Source organism: Mauremys reevesii, linkage group 22 (genome assembly GCF_016161935.1).
Source record: "Mauremys reevesii isolate NIE-2019 linkage group 22, ASM1616193v1, whole genome shotgun sequence".
Lineage (NCBI taxonomy): Eukaryota > Metazoa > Chordata > Testudines > Geoemydidae > Mauremys > Mauremys reevesii.
The window spans coordinates 11,725,578-11,745,415 of NC_052644.1; the positions used below are offsets into that span (position 1 = coordinate 11,725,578).

At 45.0% G+C, this 19,838-nt stretch overlaps 1 protein-coding gene across 1 annotated transcript in view; it reads right to left on the bottom strand.

The window, feature by feature from the left end:
• Window positions 1-484: 484 nt before the first annotated feature.
• LOC120388842 (zinc finger protein OZF-like) overlaps window positions 485-19,838 on the bottom strand; it is a gene marked incomplete at its 3' end in the record, with an annotated part of 33,971 nt that continues 14,617 nt past the window's right edge. The window contains exon 3 of the mRNA XM_039510935.1: window positions 485-860. Coding sequence (XP_039366869.1) covers window positions 485-860 — 376 coding nt within the window. The remainder of the gene's footprint in view (window positions 861-19,838) is intronic.

The following is a 19,838-nucleotide window of genomic DNA, read 5'->3' on the forward strand; positions in this document are numbered from 1 at the left end:
CTAACTTGAGCAGCCAATGCCATGTACAGCCCTAGTGGATGGAAGGCACAGGTAGTTTTTGCCTCAGTGTAGCTTGTTGGGATCAAACCTCTCTCCCACCTGGAGCTGATGAACATTCCTGGCTGGAGGGACACACACTCCTACGACTCAAAAGGAAAGGAGTTGATAGAAAAGATCACAGGACTGACCCCAAAGAAGGGTGAGCTGCAAAATGCAGAAGCAGGTAACTCATGTGTGGGAGCTGAGAGACCACAGTGAAGATGGAGCAAAGACCACAATGCAGGAATGAGCAAATGCGATAAAAACAACAAAAAAACTCCCCCCCCCCAACCTTTGGCCAGCCCTAATCAAGGCATTTATTACAGTTCTCTCCCATGTGGATTTTCTGATGTTTAATAAGTTTTGTGCTCTGACTGAAGCTTTTCCTACACTCAGCTCATCTGTAGGGTCTCTCTCCACAGTGGATTCTCTGAGGTGCGATCAGGGGAGAGTTCTGAGTGAAGCTTTTCCCGCACGCAGAGCACATGTACGGCATCTCTCCTGTGTGGATTCTATGATGTGTGATAAGGTTTGAACGCTGACTGAAGTGTTTCCCACACTCAGAGCATGTGTAGGGCGTCTCTCCTGTGTGGTTTCTCTGATGTCTGATAAGGTGTGAGCTCTGATTGAAGCTTTTTCCACACTCAAAGCATGTGTAGGGCTTCTCCCCTGTGTGGATTCTCTGATGTGAGATGAGGGTTGAACTATGAGTGAAGCATTTCCCACACTCAGAGCATCCATAAGGTTTCTCTCCTGTGTGGATTCTACGATGTGTGATAAGGTGTGAGCTCCAATTGAAGTGTTTCCCACACTCATGGCATGTATAATGTGTGTCTTCCAAGTTGATTCTCTCACTTGTAATAAGGTCTGTGTGGCTACTGAAGTTTTCCTCTGGCCTCTGCTGAGTCTCACAGGCTTTTGCTTTTGCTTTTTCTGGGAGTGCACAACTCCAGGAAACATTCCCTTTCGATCTTCCTGATAATGTCCCATGTGGTTCTATTGGCTCAGCATCTTCCTGCTGGGGTTTCTCCTCCTTGTTATCACTCACCATCCCGTCACCTGATGGGAGACAGAGAGAATGAGACATAGGTCACTCTCTGTGCCTGAGAGAAAGGAAATCTCAGAGATAGGAATGGAAAAAGGGATGAACCAACCAAAATATATGTTGGAGATTTTCCCCAAACCCCTCCCCAGAGGAGAATGGAAGGGATCAGTTTTGGTCTGCATCTCACCAGAACTCTCAGGGGAAAGCGAGATTGGGGAGGGACCTGCTGCCAGTTGTCAGTCAGGATAGGTGGGATGCTGTAAGTGACAACTATCTAATGAGGCCACATCTGCAGGGAACAATCCTGAACTTGGAGAGCTCACAAGGTCTTTGTAGGGCATCCCAAATGTTTCCTGGACAGTTTTTGAGTTGGTTCAACCAATTGCCCACCTGTGCAGGCAGCTCTCAGGGGCACTTCTTTCTCAGAGCCCTGGAGACCTGGGACCCACGGCTCTTCCCCTCGTTCCAGCTGCGAGATCACATCAGGTTTGGAAACTGGAAACTCTACTCAAGGCAAAGAAATCAAGGGAGGTCAGTGGAATTTGTGGGATACTTTTCACAAATAATATTCCATGGTTTTAAGCCACTCTCCTTTTTAAGCAGTAACATCCCAGGGCCAGCTTCCTTGGCTCAATGTGGCAGGAGAGTTGGGAGCTTCTTGTATTTTCTCCTCATCTCTCACTACCTCCTACCTCCCTGCTGCTTCTTAGCTCTAACCCTGCACACACTCTCCCCATGTCCTGGCACCCCAGAATTATCTACTCCCCCCCTTCTCCGCCCCTCCCATGGCTCTCTTATCCCTTCACCCATGGGATCCTGAATGGCAACATTACACGCTCTCCTAAAAGAGCTCATCTCACTGTCACACAAACCATGCATGAGCCATACACATATTTATTCAATTTAGAATTCTACAGGAGGCATATTTTCCTCTTAAAATGAGGAAAAGGCATGAAAGCTACAGTGATTAATATAGCCAATAAGGATATATTAAATCCAATTTTAAAATGACTGACGGCACCAAAAAGGCACATGTCCAAAAATGATACTAGTGTGTGGGAGATAAGGCAAAAAAAGGCGGGCAAGAAAACCTGCAAAACTTGTATGATGAATAAAGGTATACAGTTATTACTACTCAGGTTCTTTAGAGATCCCACAGCTTCTAATAACCCAGGCAACAGGACTCCTTACCCAGCAAGACCACCGTCTCATAGTTCTCCTGCATGACATCTGTCATAGGTCTCACCCCCACTTAGAGCTGTTGGGTTCCAATGTGGGGACCTGCCCTGGTTTCCCTCTAAACTAAAATCCTAGTTTAGATCTAGTAAAAGCTGCCACCACCCAATCAGGAAACGTGGATTGGGACACAGTCCTTCCCCAAAATCCTAGGGGATTCCAAGAGCCCCAAATCCATGGAGTTCTTACACCCAGGAGAAATACACCATTCCCCCCTGCTTCCTCCCCCCTCCCTTTTCCTAGGAGAGACACCGGGATTTAACTACAGAGGGATACCTCCCCCTCCCCTTTCCCTGAGAATCCACCCAAAGAAAGATCAACCAAGTCCTTAATAGAAAAGAATTTAATAAAGAATAAAAGAAAAGTCACTGTCTCTGTAACCAAGATGGAACAATACAGGGTCTAAACTTATCAATCTCTGGAGAGAATTCCCCCTCCTTTCTTTCTCGGTAAAAGCAATCACAGTACAGACTTAAAGAAATTCTATAGCAAAACACAGAATTGCAAATACAGAAATAAAAGTATAAGAATACTAGTTCCTTGCTAATACTCACTAGCTTGAATAGAAGAATTTATTGCAGAAACCTGGGAGGACTTGATTAAGATGTCTGGACTCTCTTAATACCCAAGAGAGACTCTCTAAGAAAACAAAGAACAGGGGAAAAACTTCCTCCACACGGATTTGAAAATAATCTTGTCCCTCATTGGTCCTCTGGTCAGGTGTCCACAGGTACTGCTTGTTAACCCTTTACAGGTAGACAAAAACCTTAACCCTTAACTAACTGTTTATGACAACATCCCTGTAGAGGGCTCTCTGAGTGGGGTCCAGCAGAACCCACTCTTCCCTGGTGAAATACACAGCCACCTCCTCAAAGGTCACTGGCCCTGAAAGAGCAAGAGTCCAACACTCAGTACCTGCTGCCCCAGTCACAACCCCACTATTCACGGAACAGCAGCACCAGGTAAATGGAAGCTCCAGGAGGCACATGTTAACAGAGTCCCATCCCACCTTGCTTAGAGCAGCCAGGAGGCATCAGAGAGTGGAAAGAGAGAACCTTTGTGTCTCCCAGCTGACAGACAGAGGCAGAGTCATCACATTTATCACATAGCTACTAGCCAGGGCTTGATATAGGAGATGGGGCTGTCTCTGGACCCTGCTGGTGGCTCCCTGGTAGGAATCTCCAAATAAAATATATGGAAGAAAGGGGAAGTCAACAGTAAAGAATATAAGTTAGAAAGTCAGAATTGTAGAAAATTGGTAAGGGAAGCTATCAGAAATCAATGACCACTTAATGAAAATAAGAAGGAAGTTTTAAAAAAGTATAGTAAGTACAAAATTAATCCTAAAAATGGTAGTGGTAAATTACTAGATGGAAATGGCAGAATTATCAAAAATAATACAGAAGAGGTAAAAGTGTTCAATAAATATTTCACTCCTGGAGTTGGAGAAAAACAGATGATGTAATCATATAAGATGTTGACAACGACAGTCTTTCCATCCCAACAATAACTCACGAGGATGTTAAACAGCAGCTATTACAGTTAGACATGTTTAAATAAGCAGGTCCAGATAACTTGTATTAAGAGTTTTGAAAGACCTGGTGGAGGACTGTTAATGTTGATTTTAATTAGGACTTGGAACAATGGGGAAATTCCAGAAGACTGGAATAAAGCTAATGCTGTGCCAATATTTAAAAAGTGTAAAAGAGATGACCCAGCTAATTACAAGAGTGTTAGTCCAATACTGGGCAAGCTAATAGAGCAGCGAATATGGATTTAATTAATAAAGAGGTAAAGGAGGGTAATATAATTAGTACCAATTAACAAAGGTGCAGAGACAACAGATCCAATCAAACTAACTGGATATCCTTATTGGGTGAGATCAAAAGTTTGGTTGCAGCTAACAGTATTGATGAGCTAAGAGGTGAAAACATTACCTAGACTTCTGTAAGGCATATGACTTGGTTCAGCACAATATTTTGACTAGAAAACTAGAAAGATACAAAATAAACACAGCATACATTAAACAGATTAAAAACTATGATTGTAAATGGGGAACCATGCTTGAGTAGATTTCTTTCTAGGGGGTTCCCACAAGGATTGGTTCTTGGCATGTATGATTACCTGCCCTGTGGGCAGGTGGCGTATGTGTGCAGTCGGTGCAAGGAGCTCCTGGCCCTCAGAGACCATGTACGGACTTTGGAGGCCATGGTGGCGGAACTGGAGGAGCTGAGAGAGGCAGAGAGGTATGTTGATGAGGCTTTCCGGGACACTGTAGAATTGTCCCACCTCTGCTTAGACAGCTCCTGTGCTGTTGAGGAGGAAGAAGGGCCCAGGGAAGTAGAGCAGTCAATGGGAGCAGAGGGAAACCTTCCCGTAGTTGGGACCCTCCTTCCAGATGGTGCTGGGGTTGCCTCTCGCACTGAGGTTACCTCTCCGGGGGAGGGAACTCCAGTTTCTAGGAAAAGGCAGGTGTTAGTAATGGGAGATTCGATTATTAGAAATGTAGATAGCTGGGTCTGTGATGACCGGGAGAATCGTATGGTGACTTGCCTGCCTGGTGCGAAGGGTGCGGATCTCTCGAGGCATCTAGATAGACTTATGTGTAGTGCTGGGGAGGAGCAGGTGGTCGTGGTACATGTAGGTACCAATGACATAGGGAAGGGTAGGAGAGATGTCCTGGAAGCCAAATTTAGGCTGCTAGGGAAGAGACTGAAATCCAGGACCTCTATGGTGGCATTTTCAGAAATGCTCCCAGTTCCACGCGCAGGGCCAGGTAGGCAGGCAGAGCTTCAGAGTCTCAATGCGTGGATGAGACGATGGTGTAGAGAGGAGGGGTTCACGTTCATTAGGAACTGGGGAAACTTCTGGGATGGGAGGAGCCTATACAGGAGAGATGGGCTCCACCTAAACCAAAGTGGAACCAGACTGCTGGCACTAAACATTAAAAAGGTTGTAGAGCAGTTTTTAAACTAGGAGATGGGGGAAAGCCGACTGCTGCAGAGGAGCGTGTGGATCGGACACAGACTTCTCTTAGGGGAGAGTCTGATGATAGAGAATCTCCAGGTTATAGTCAGGAGCAGAGGAATGAGAAGTATAATGTAAGGGCCGGATCAGATGATAAACAGTCACATAAAAAAGAATCTGGCACATCAGAAAAAGGCAGGCTAATAAACAGGGACAAGTTTTTAAAGTGCTTGTACACAAATGCCAGAAGTCTAAATATTAAGATGGGTGAACTAGAGTGCCTTGTGATAAAGGAGGATATAGATATAATAGGCATCACAGAAACCTGGTGGACTGAGACCAATCAATGGGACACAATCATTCCGGGGTACAAAATATATCGGAAGGACAGAACAGGCCGTGCAGGGGGAGGAGTGGCACTATATGTTAAAGAAAGTGTAGATTCAAATGAAGTAAAAATCTTAAGCGAATCCACAGGTTCCATAGAGTCTCTCTGGATAGAAATTTCATGCTCTAGTAAAAATATAACAGTAGGGATCTATTATCGACCACCTGACCAGGACAGTAATAGTGATGATGAAATGCTAAGGGAAATTAGAGAGGCTATCAAAATTAAGAACCCAATAGTAGTGGGGGATTTCAATTATCCCCATATTGACTGGGAACATTTCACTTCAGGACGAAATGCAGAGATAAAATTTCTCGATACTTTAAATGACTGCTTCATGGAGCAGCTGGTACGGGAACCCACAAGGAGAGGCGACTCTAGATTTAATCCTGAGTGGAGCGCAGGAGCTGGTCCAAGAGGTAACTATAGCAGGACCGCTTGGAAATAGTGACCATAATACAATAGCATTCAACATCCCTGTGGTGGGAAGAACATCTCAACTGCCCAACACTGTGGCCTTTAATTTCAAAAGGGGGAACTATACAAAAATGAGGGGGTTATTTAGACAAAAGTTAAAAGGTACAGTGACTAAAGTGAAATCCCTGCAAGTTGCGTGGGCCCTTTTTAAAGACACCATAATAGAGGCCCAACTTCAATGTATACCCCAAATTAAGAAAAACAGTAAAAGAACTAAAAAAGAGCCACCGTGGCTTAACAACCATGTAAAAGAAGCAGTGAGAGATAAAAAGACTTCCTTTAAAAAGTGGAAGTCAAATCCCAGTGAGGCAAATAGAAAGGAGCACAAACACTGCCAACTTAAGTGCAAGAGTGTAATAAGAAAAGCCAAAGAGCAGTTTGAAGAACGGCTAGCCATAAACTCCAAAGGTAATAACAAAATGTTTTTTAAGTACATCAGAAGCAGGAAGCCTGCTAAACAACCAGTGGGGCCCCTTGACGATGAAAATACAAAAGGAGCGCTTAAAGATGATAAAGTCATTGCGGAGAAACTAAATGGATTCTTTGCTTCAGTCTTCACAGCTGAGGATGTTAGGGAGATTCCCAGACCTGAGCTGGCTTTTGTAGGTGACAAATCTTAGGAACTGTCACAGATTGAAGTGTCACTAGAGGAGGTTTTGGAATTAATTGATAAACTCAACATTAACAAGTCACCGGGACCAGATGGCATTCACCCAAGAGTTCTGAAAGAACTCAAATGTGAAGTTGCGGAACTATTAACTAAGGTTTGTAACCTGTCCTTTAAATCGGCTTCGGTACCCAATGACTGGAAGTTAGCTAATGTAACGCCAATATTTAAAAAGGGCTCTAGGGGTGATCCTGGCAATTACAGACCGGTAAGTCTAACGTCGGTACCGGCAAATTAGTTGAAACAATAGTAAAGAATAAAATTGTCAGACACATAGAAAAACATAAACTCTTGAGCAATAGTCAACATGGTTTCTGTAAAGGGAAATCGTGTCTTACTAATCTATTAGAGTTCTTTGAAGGGGTCAACAAACATGTGGACAAGGGGGATCCGGTGGACATAGTGTACTTAGATTTCCAGAAAGCCTTTGACAAGGTCCCTCACCAAAGGCTCTTACGTAAATTAAGCTGTCATGGGATAAAAGGAAAGGTCCTTTCATGGATTGAGAACTGGTTAAAGGACAGGGAACAAAGGGTAGGAATTAATGGTAAATTCTCAGAATGGAGAGGGGTAACTAGTGGTGTTCCCCAAGGGTCAGTCCTAGGACCAATCCTATTCAATTTATTCATAAATGATCTGGAGAAAGGGGTAAACAGTGAGGTGGCAAAGTTTGCAGATGACACCAAACTACTCAAGATAGTTAAGACCAAAGCAGATTGTGAAGAACTTCAAAAAGATCTCACAAAACTAAGTGATTGGGCAACAAAATGGCAAATGAAATTTAATGTGGATAAATGTAAAGTAATGCACATTGGAAAAATAACCCCAACTATACATACAACATGATGGGGGCTAATTTAGCTACAACGAGTCAGGAAAAAGATCTTGGCGTTATCGTGGATAGTTCTCTGAAGATGTCCACGCAGTGTGCAGAGGCGGTCAAAAAAGCAAACAGGATGTTGGGAATCATTAAAAAGGGGATAGAGAATAAGACTGAGAATATATTATTGCCCTTATATAAATCCATGGTACGCCCACATCTGGAATACTGTGTACAGATGTGGTCTCCTCACCTCAAAAAAGATATTCTAGCACTAGAAAAGGTTCAGAAAAGAGCAACTAAAATGATTAGGGGTTTAGAGAGGGTCCCATATGAGGAAAGATTAAAGAGGCTAGGACTCTTCAGTTTGGAAAAGAGGAGACTAAGGGGGGACATGATAGAGGTATAGAAAATCATGAGTGATGTTGAGAAAGTGGATAAGGAGAAGTTATTTACTTATTCCCATAATACAAGAACTAGGGGTCAGCAAATGAAATTAATAGGCAGCAGGTTTAAACCAAATAAAAGGAAGTTCTTCTTCACGCAGCGCACAGTCAACTTGTGGAACTCCTTACCTGAGGAGGTTGTGAAGGCTAGGACTATAACAATGTTTAAAAGGGGACTGGATAAATTCATGGTGGCTAAGTCCATAAATGGCTATTAGCCAGGATGGGTAAGAATGGTGTCCCCATCCTCTGTTCGTCAGAGGATGGAGATGGATGGCAGGAGAGAGATCACTTGATCATTGCCTGTTAGGTTCACTCCCTCAGGGGCACCTGGCATTGGCCACTGTCGGTAGACAGATACTGGGCTAGATGGACCTTTGGTCTGACCCGGTACGGCCTTTCTTATGTTCTTATGTTCTTATGTTGGCCCTGTGCTATTTAACATTCTTATCAATGACCTGGAAGAGAATATAAAATCATCATTGATAAAGTTTGCAGTTGCCACAAAGATTGGGGTTCGTGGTAACTAATGAAGTGTCAGAAGATTCAGGCTCCAGCACTGGGAGTCCGGGAAGTTTTCCCAGCCCTGGCTGGTGGGTTATTTCCTGTTCCACAAAGAGTGGAAGTTCCATTCCCAACTCCTGTGCCTTGAAATTAGGCCCTGACACTACACCACACATTCAGCATAGTGGTATGATTATAAAATGATTAGGACATTATTATGTCGCATTTTGTGCAAGATGCGTCATGTTCAGTGTCATTGGAAAAGTTATGATTTGCTGAATATGACTGTCCTATTTGTGTGCATGTATCCTGTTCGTAACTGAAGTTATGGATATTGACTCTGTATCTGTATTTCAAATGTGTTTACTCTGGGTAACACTGACAACAAGCCTTTCAGGTACAACAAAGAAGCCAGACAGTGTTCATGGCTCATCAACAAAGACAATGGACCGTGGAAGAGCTTAGCCCTCTTGTGAATTTTTCAGCTAGCCTATGAGTCATGACTACTATGACTCAGCAGGGCATGCTAGGGCATGTGACCAGACCACATGACAACGAACTCCATTTTGATACCTGTATTTTTCCACAAACTGGACTGGGAAACAAGTTTGGAACAAATGGTTCCCGCAATATGGAAAAGCTACGTAAGGTGGAGTGTGACATCATTTCTTGGCCTCATTCCCCACACAAGAGAACTCCTGGAAACACCTGAGGAAGAAAGACTGAAATGGGGGAACTGCTGGTCCCAGGGTAAAGGGATTTTTAGCTTGTGTATGGAAACTTGGTGGACTGCTTGTATCATCAGTCAGGGTGAGAAACTGCTAATTCAAATTCTATCCAGATAGTATGCTAAGCTTAGTTTGAGTTTTTGGTTATTTGTTAAGTAATCTGCTTTGATCTGTTTGCTACCACTTATGGCTGGGAAATTGGCTTTTGTCTTCTATCTGTCTTTGAGTGGCTTAGGTAAAGCACTCAGGTAGCTTAGTTGGATGCGTGGTGCCACCTGCTGTCCTGTTGGGTAATAACAGGGCCTGGAGAGGCTGGCAGTGTGAGAAGGGCCAACCCAGTTTGAGGGTTAGAGGGACAGTGTTTCCCAGAAGCCCCCCAGACTGCATCCCGGGGTGACAGCCCATCACACCCTAGAGTACACAAGTCTCAGCAGGTTTGTCACATCCTTTCCTCCCATTCCACACCCTAGACAGTTCCTGCCTCCCACTACCTCTAGCAGCTCCCACCCTCCTATACATTTACTTCTCCTCTCCCTCCAAGCAGAACCCACCACCAGCTCCCTGATAATCCCTTACCTGAGCCAGCTCCATTGCAGCCGTTTCCTTCCTGCTGGGAGGAGGGGATGATTTAGGGCGAAAGGTGGACATTATTCTGTAGCCTGCCAGGGCAAGAAGGGCAATGTGAGAAAATTCAGACAGGGTTTCTGTCCTTTCCACATGTCAATTCCCCCCAGCATTTTTCCCTGGTAATGGACATTCTAGGTTCTGCCACTCTGTGTAGCACACAATGACCTTATTCCAGTACAGGCCTAGCCCCTCCCACCAGGGTGTAACCCTCCTAGACATAGTGAAACCCTCCCAGTAGCAGAGTCTCTCTGTTACACTTATACAGTTTGTAGATGATACCAAGCTGGGAGGGGCTGCAAGTGCTTTGGAGGCTAGAATTACAATTCAAAATGATCTGGACAAACTGGAGAATATAGGATGAAATTCAATGAGGACAAATCCAAAGTACTCCACTTAGGAAGGAACAATCAGTTGCACACATACAAGACAGGAAATGACTGCCTAGGAAGGAGCACAGCAGAAATGGATCTGGGAGTCACAGTGGATCACAAGCTAAATATGAGTCAACAGTGTTACACTGTTGCAAAAAACCCAAGTATAATCCTGAGATGGATTAGCAGGAGTATTGTAAGCAAGACATGAGAAGTAATTCTTCCGCTCTACTCTGCACTGATTAGGCCTCAACTGGAGTAATGTGTCCAGTTCTGGGTGCCACATTTCAGGAAAGATGTGGAAAAATTGGAGAAAGTCCAGAGAAGAGCAATAAAAATGATTAAAGGTCTAGAAAACATCACCTATGAGGGAAGACTGAAAAAATTGTGTTTGTTTAGTCAGGAGAAGATATGATCAGCTTTCAAGTACATAAAAGTTCATTTCAAGGAGGAAGGAGAAACATTGTTCTTAACCTCTGAGGACAGGACAAGAAGCAATGGGCTTAAATTGCAGCAAGGAAGGTTTAGGTTGGACATTAGGGAAAACTCCATAACTGTCAGGGTGGTTAAGCACTGGAATAAATTGCCTAGGGAGGTTGTGGAATCTCCATCACTGGGGATTTTTAAGAGCAGCTGGACAAACACCTCTCAGGGATGGTCTAGATCAGGGGTGGCCAACATGTGGCTCTTTAGAATTTAATACGCGGCTCCTTGAACAGGCACCAACTCCGGGGCTGGTGCTACAGGCACCAACTTTCCAATGTGCTGGGTGTGCTCACTACTCAGCTACAGGCCCTGCCCCCACTCCACCCCTTCCCACCCCCTTCCCTGAGCCTGCAGGGCCCACGCTCCATCCCCCCGACCCCCCCGCCCCGAGTGTCTTGCATAGCATGAACAGCTGATCGGGAGTGCGAGGAGGGGGGTGTGCTGATTGTGTGGCTTCCCATGGGTGGGAGGCACTGGGAGCAGGGGGTGGGAGCTGATGATTCTTTAGCAATGTATATTGGTAAATTCTGGCTCTTTCTCAGGCTCAGGTTGGCCATTCCTGGTCTAGATAATACTTCATCCTGCCTTGAGTGCAGGGGACTGGACTAGCTACCTCTCAAGGTCCCTTCCAGTTCTCAGAGTAGCAGCCGTGTTAGTCTGTATCCGCAAAAAAAGACAAGAGTACTTGTGACACCTTAAAGACTAACAAATTTATTTTAGCATGAGCTTTCGTGAGCTAAAGCTCACTTCTTCAGATGCATAGAATGGAACACACAGACAGGAGATATTTATACATACAGAGAACATGAAAAGGTGGAAGTATGCATACCAACAGGCAGAGTCTAATCAATTGAGATGAGCTATCGTTAGCAGGAGGAAAAAAAACTTTTTGAAGTGATAATTAAGATGGCCCATAGAAGGTGTTAGGAGAACTTAACATAGGGAAATAGATTCAATTGGTGTAATGACCCAACCATTCCCAGTCTTTGTTTAGACCACAGTTAATAGTATCTAGTTTGCATATTAATTCAAGTTCAGCAGTTTCTCTTTGGAGTCTGTTTTTGAAGTTTTTTTGTTGCAAAATTGCCACCTTCAAGTCTGTCACTGAGTGGTTAGAGAGGTTGAAGTGTTCTCCCACTGGTTTTTGAATGTTATGATTCCTGATGTCAGATTTGTGTCCATTTATTCTTTTGCGTAGAGACTGTCCGGTTTGGCCAATGTACATGGCAGAGGGGCATTGCTGGCACATGATGGCATATATCACGTTGGTAGATGTGCAGGTGTACGAGCCCCTGATGGTGTGTCTGATGTGATTAGGTCCTGTGATGGTGTGACTTGAATGGATATGTGGACAGAGCTGGCATCAGGCTTTATTGCAAGGATAGGTTCCTGGGTTAGTGTTTATGTTGTATGGTGTGCGGTTGCTGGTGAGTATTTGCTTCAGGTTGGGAGGCTGTCTATAAGCGAGGACTGGCCTGTCTCCCAAGATCTGTGAGAGTGAGGGATCACCAGTTCTGTGATTCTATGAACCAAAGGCCAGAGATGAGCAGAATCAAAGAAGTCACTCTGGGGATTCTCCCTGTCATTGTCCCTGTGGGAACTTGGCAGATGGGTATGTGGGAAGCTGAAATGTTTAGGCTTCAAGGACGGGCTAATTAGGCTGTGAGCTGTGTGGTGAGATGCTGGCCTTGGGCTGGTTCTCATCTGCCAGTAGGCAGTAAACAGGATAATAAATCAGAAAGTTGTACAGGATAATAATTACCCTATGAAGTTACAGCTGTGCCTGTGTGTATCTTATTAACCAATTAGCAATTCCTTGATTGCTTGCCATAATTGTATATAAGAGCATGCTGGAGAGAAATAAATGACTTTGCTACCAATCACATTGATTGTTGGGCTCTGTCCGTGCCCGCCTGAGAGGCACCGAGACGCAACAAATGGTGACCCCGACGTGATTCGAATCGAATGATGATAGTGTCGGTGGCCTAGTGTCGGTGGCCTGTTCCAGGCGGAGGAGCTGCGGTGGGGAGTGCTGGAGAAGCCCCCGGGCGTCCGAAAAGAGAGGCGCACCTGAGCCCAGAGGAGAGCGGCTATAAGTCGCGGAGGAGAAGGGCGGCTATAAGTCGCGGAGAAAAGCGGCGGCTATAAGTCGCGGAGGAGAAGGGCGGCTATAAGTCGCGGAGAAAAGCGGCGGCTATAAGTCGCGGAGGAGAAGGGCGGCTATAAGTCGCGGAGAAAAGCGGCGGCTATAAGTCGCGGAGGAGAAGGGCGGCTATAAGTCGCGGCGGAGAAGGGCAGAGCGGCTAAGTTATGAGTACCGCTGTATCAGCTGAAGAAAAGATAACACAGAAGCCTTTATTGCACATTATGAACCGACAGGGGGAAAGAATCTCCCCTGCTGCACTACCTCACTTATTAAGGAAAGAGGGGGAGCTGGAGAGGCTCCTCCTAACCACCCTTCGGGCACAGGACGAGGAGGTGCTCCGCTGGAAGCGAGCCCTGGACGGGAAGACGTTGGAGTGCACGGCGCAGGCAGAGGCTCGTACCGTGGCCCCGGAGGTCGGTCGGACCTACAAGCAAGTAAGTTGTTTTGGCAGGAGCCTGGAGAAGGCGTCCTATGCTGGCTGGTCTAAGCCTGGGACAATGCTGAGAAAACCGTTATGCTTCTCTGGTATGAGCAGCAACAGCTGGGTGTTCTGACACAGGATTCACAGATTAAAAGAAGCCAAGGAGGGAAGGAAAAGGAACAGAATGAGTTAACCGAAGACAGCTCATTCTTTTCTGGCCCCAGTCAAGGACACATTGCTCACAGCTAAGACTTGGCGGACAGCCTAGACAAAGGGGGGCTTGACTGGGCCCAAAAAAGCTAATAAGAGCTGCAAAACCCTGCCAGGCACTAACGGAATGTGTTAGCTGTCTCTTCTTACAGGTATGGAAGAGCTGCCCAAAGATCCTAGCAGCCCTGGAACCAGGAGTCCTGGAGCCAGGAGACTGACTGGTTGGACCCATGATTCTTACTGCAAAAAGACCCCTCCACATTAGAAGAATTTGCTTACTGATGATTGGCCTATTTCCCTTTTTAGCTTTATTGTGCTTTTTGGATAGCAGGAAAAAAGGACAAGGTGACGTGCTGGTTAACCTCTCCCTTGTCCCTGGGCAGCCCCCATTGTGTCATTGAATTTTTTTTTTTGAAAGAAGCAAAACCACTACAGGGTGATGTGCTGGTGACCTTTCCCCCGTAGGAGCTGAACCACGACTGCTTCGGGAAAGAAGAAAAAACACTCACATCACTGACATTGCCAAAGTCCAGAAATTCCTGACTAAAAGGACATTGAGAACTGATCCTGGTGAAGAAACAAAGAATTGTACACTGGCAGGAAGAAATTTGGGACTCCTGCTGAGAAATGTGATATTAATTGGATTTTGGGGTTTATTTTACAGGCTGCGCCCTGTGTTCTGGAGAAAATTTTTGTTTAGCATGTATTGCCCTCCCTAATTGGATTGTAAATGATATTACTCCCCCCCATTACTAACCCCAGTTTTCTAGAGCTTAATAGTTTTTTGTTTTCAGAGTTTGAGAAAACTCAGCCAAAAGGTTTGTTGAGTATTCTCAAAGGGGGAGAGTTGATGGTGTTATTAGGCATAAATCTAGGTAATTTAGGAGGATGGCTTTGGGCCTATGTGACCCAAAGTATCTTTTGTAAAGTGCTTTTGTTAGCCTTATTAGATTTTTGTAAATTTTGTGTTATGTGCTGATATTGGCAGCTGTAAAACTGCTTGATATTTGATGTAGCCTATATTAAAATAGATAGGCTGAAAGTAGTTGTTGTAATTAAAGTTATATCTATGAGAATGTAGCCCCCACGGTGGGAAAGTACAGATGACTGTTCACAGAATAGAGAAGGGTAGGGGCTAGTTAAGAAGTATACCCTCCTAGCTGAATTGATAGTGAAATAAGTTGGTATCCATGAAAGGAACGGTTTAGCAAGAGGAAAAAAGGATCGGGCCCAGATGGGCAGGCAATAAATAAAGAGATTAGAAAGCAGGTTGGAAACCTTTGAGGGTGTAGTGGAGAGAAAAGGTAATTAAGCACAAGCTTGAGAATTTCAAATATTCTAGAGGATATTTAGAATGGTGATTTAGTTGAGAAAGGTGGTTGTTGGAGTACAAGCGAGTAATTTAAGGCAGAGTAAAAAGTTAACTCTGGTTGCTAGAGGGAATAGCAGTTGAATTTTGTAAAAATGCTAAAGAGAAAAGTTTTTGGTGTTTTTGAAATGTTTGTAAATAATTTAGGCAAAGAGATTAGTTTGTAATTGTTTGGCTATGTATAATTTTGTTAAATTAATTAAAGAATATATACAGTGCTATGTAAAGTTAAAAGTAAGAGTAAGCCAAAAAGCATTTGTATTAATGTTCCCCTGTTTTGCTTACAATTAACTAGAGTATTTGTATATTTTAAGTACCGATTGATTGCCCAGTAGGGGTAAATTTGTTTTTGTTTTTTAGATATTAACGAAAATTAATGTTAGCTGCACAGTATTTGATATACCATGCATTTATTAATAGAGTTAAAATTTATGTTTTGTGTTCTATGTTTTGTCTTGTGGTGTTTGTTTTCTGGCCAGAATTGTTGTTGTGTTGTTTTAGGGAAGATTTTTATGTGGTTTATGGTGTGTTTTCTCTAGGACCCCCCCCCCTCAGTGTCAGTTTGATCACCTGACATATGAGGGATGAATTGGTAATAGAAATTTGTCACACTTTGGTGAGCTATAGAGTATGGGGGAACCCTGCAGAATTTACACCATTTATTTATTTTACCCTTGTTAATTTATGTTTGTTTTGTTTGATGTTGTTGGTGTTGTATGTTATGAATTGCATGGTTATAGATGAGCCCTATAGATTAAGGAAGCATTATTTGGTTTTGGTTTTGTTTTGTTTAATTGGTTATTGGTATTATTTTTTTTTTTTTTGCTTTGTTTTGCATGCCCCTTTTTGTGTGTTTCGGAATAGAGGGGGAGATGTGGATGTGGGGTTGCATTTTCCCTATGCTGCTTTGGTGGAAAGTTACAGTAGTGTGGTCACAAGAACAGAGGGATGAGATAAAGTTGTTATGAGAAAGTAGGGAACTGCCAGAGCGAGGCAAATGCCAGGTGGCCTAACTGGGATCAGATAAGTTGCATGGGAAATGGGAAATCAGTAAGCAAGGTGGATTCCGGCGAAGTGGGTCCGGCCTTGGCTGCGTCCTCGGGCGCGACAGCAGGCAGATACGGAAGAGCCACACGAGACGCAGTGGAACCAGAGCCCCTGGAGAACAACTGCTCGGTGGCTGCGCCAGGATCTTTGGCTGCTTTGTTTGATTTTGTGTGATTGCATATTAAGTGTGTTGCCCCCCCCTTTTTGTTACCCATAGGTTTGGAGACGCGCGCTTCGGGCAGTGCAGCATGGCCAGTTCCCCAATGCGCTCCACAAGCCTCCATGACTTTGGGCTGGGCTCCTAGTCCGTTGGACACGGAGATTCATCCTTGCCTGGTTTTGCCTTTTTGCTTGCTGTGGCGCTCCTTGTGAGGGGAGGCGCCACGTATGATCTTATACCCCCAGTAAATGCTTGGCTGACTTTGGCGCAGAGTGCCATAAATACTACGGCCTTTTGCTTGCCCCATGTTACTGCAGTGGGAGCCCTTATGGAAACCTGCTTTGTGGGTGTTTGTACCGAATTGGAGGTGTTGCAGCGGCACACCTGGCTGTTTCGTATTTCCAAGGATATACCTTATGAAGAGTTGTATGCTTTGGGGCCTGGAGCCTTTTCATATAAGCTAGATGCCAATGCGGGTGCGGCTATTGAAGCTGATTTGGACCGTTTGCACCACCTAGCGGAGGGCATCCGTCAGCAACAGGGAGATTTCTGGCTGTGGTCATGGATGTCGTCGCTACGTGGCTGGGCTGCACATTTACTGCAAGGTTTTATGCTAGGGATGCTGTGTATTTTTGCTGCTTGCCTTTTGTATTTTTGCTATTTGCGTGGCCACCGTTGTTGTTGTGTGGCACGCACATTGGCAGGACCCTCCTGGCCCCTTGGGCCACTTGCGTTACCTGGAGGAGGGATGTAATAGGTAAAAGTAGGGCACTGCGGAAGATATTGTTATGGCTTAGTTAGGCAGCTGGTGTTTTTATTTGCCTTTTAATTTTGGTTTGTGATAGATTGTAGTGTTATGATGTTATGAGTTGGAAATGTTTTGCTAATGCCTTCTCTCCTTTTCTTTTTGATTTTGAGAAAAGGGGGGAGATGTGGGAACTTGGCAGATGGGTATGTGGGAAGCTGAAATGTTTAGGCTTCAAGGATGGGCTAATTAGGCTGTGAGCTGTGTGGTGAGATGCTGGTCTTGGGCTGGTTCTCATCTGCCAGTAGGCAGTAAACAGGATAATAAATCAGAAAGTTGTACAGGATAATAATTACCCTATGAAGTTACAGCTGTGCCTGTGTGTATCTTATTAACCAATTAGCAATTGCTTGATTGCTTGCCATAATTGTATATAAGAGCATGCTGGAGAGAAATAAATGACTTTGCTACCAATCACATTGATTGTTGGGCTCTGTCCGTGCCCGCCTGAGAGGCACCGAGACGCAACATGTCCCCAAGGCAGCTCTCTCAGATTAACTAAGTTATTTGATGCTCCAGCCTTTATACAGTCTCTCCTGGGAGTGCTGGGCCTAGTGTTAGCTTTTGGGAAGCGTGACCCTGGGGGCTCTGAGACTGGGCCTTCTTGCCTCAGCACACCTTGTTTCTCTCTGTGGCTCCCCAGTGAGTCCAAATGAGTAGATACTCCTCATACAGACTGTGAACATAAGAATGTGTTTTGTGTTTAGACTTTATTGAATGCTTGTAAGTTGCTGCCTGAGTTAACATCTGACTAGTTGCATTGTGAGCCTCTGTGGCTCTGTAAATCACCAGACAGGAGAGAGACTTTACCTATGTGAAGTGCTGATTGGCAACAGAATGCATTACACCCTGCCTGGCAGGAAAGGTCCATCAACCCCAGAGAGACTATTATGGGATGTTAACAAAGACACAAGACTGTTGTTGTGTTCTTCACTTCCCATTAGCTGAGTTTCCTGCTCAGAGCACATGGTAGGAAGGGGATGAAAAACCCCATAGAGAAGGAACTGATTGTCTGTATGCTGCCTGGACTCGGGGGGGGGGGGGAGGGCAAAGTTTCTAGGCATAATTAAGAGATCCCCAGCTGCTTAGCCTGGGTTAGTCCTAAAGAATATGTAGAGCTTGCTTATTACAGAAGCTTCTATTACCTTTGAAATTTAAGACTGTAACTCATCTGCATCTATAGGATTACCTGCTTTAACTTTGTTAACAACTCTCGTTTCCTTTTAAATAAGTCTTAATACAGGTTATGACAGGACTGGCTACAAGTGTCTTTGTTGGAAGATCTAAGATTGAATTGACCTAAGGAAGTGACGGGTCCTTTGGGACTGGCAGTAACTTGAACATTGCTGTGATTCGTGCTGTAAGGCAGTGGTTCTCAACCAGGGCCCCCCTGGGGGGCCGTGAGCAGCTTTCAGGGGGCTGCCAAGCAAAGCCGGCATTAGACTCACTGAGTCCCAGGGCAGAAAGCTGAAGTCCCAGCGCATGGGGCTGAAGTCCAGGCCCCTGAGCCCCATCACCATGGCTGAAGCCAAAGCCTAAGCAATGTAGCTTTGCGGGGGCCCCTGTGGCATGGGGCCGGAGGCAGTTGCCCTGCTTGCTACCCCTAACGCCAGCCCTGGATTTTATATGCAGAAAACCAGTTATTGTGGCCCTTAGAATCACTGAGGACATTAGGGTTTGTCCTTTTTGTTTCACCTTTTCCTCCATCCATGCCTCCTTTCTCTTCCTCTCCTGCTTCTTTTCTCCTTTCTCCTGTTCCCCTCCTAACACCAGGAGAGGGTGTGTGTGTGTTGCGGGGGAGTGCTCGGCAGCTCTCACTGTGGGAGGTCCACCAAAACTGTGGAGCTGCAGTAGTGCTGGGGCAGTGATCCCCGCCAGTGACCTGGGCCATCCTTTGAGCTCTCTGGTGAGACCCCTCAGCCTCCCATCCTCAGTCTCTACCCTGATTTTCTGAGCAGGGGCTTAATGACAGGGAGGAGACTCAAGGCCTTTTTGTTCTCTTTTAAGACCAAGTAAATAAGTCATAACCACTTACATGTTTGATGGATTTTGCTGCTTCTCTGCATTAATTTTCTCTGAGCAGTTCATGATTCTCTCTAACATTGCAGTTCTCCTAAAATACTGGCTGAATAATTACTGTGCATACTTGTGGGTCTGGAGCTCATCTGAGAGAACTTTATTGAGGTCATTCAATGTATGAAATTCAAGATCTGATGGTTAATATGAAAATCAGGGCTCTGTGGTCCTATTCCCAATTCTGCCATTGACTGGCTGTGTGACCTAAGACAAGTCAATTTTCCTTTCTCAGCCTGAGCGTCTCCCTCTTTCAAGTAGGGATAATAATGATCCGCTCCTACCTACCTCAACACACTCACTCTTCCCCAACACACACACACACACTGTCTCTCCCCACACACAAACAGTCTCCACACTGCAGCTGAAAAGCAGCTGGCAATCTAGGTTGACCCTGGAACAATGGGATAGAGAAACCTGCATCACTGAAAGTGCAGCCACAAAGACACCACACACCAGCTTCCCCTAGCTGGCAAGAATCAAACCTCCACAGAAAGATCCCTATGGTATTGTAGGCCAGCTTCCTAAAGCCTCAGCCTCAACCACTTAACACTGGGGCCTGTCTACACTCTGGTTCTGTTCTCACTGAAGGATCATTTCCAATTGTTCGCTCAGACCAGCTTGCCCAGCAGCCTCACTGCTGTGTAGCTCTGGATGTGTGGCCATGTCTGAACAGCAAGAATTCCTGCCCATTTCCCTTCTGGCTGGAGCATGGTTTGTGGTTAATGATGTTGCTGTAGATTGTTTGCTTCCTGCCTTGGCAATTCAGACACTCCCTTTTCCCAACATATCTCCAGCACATCAGT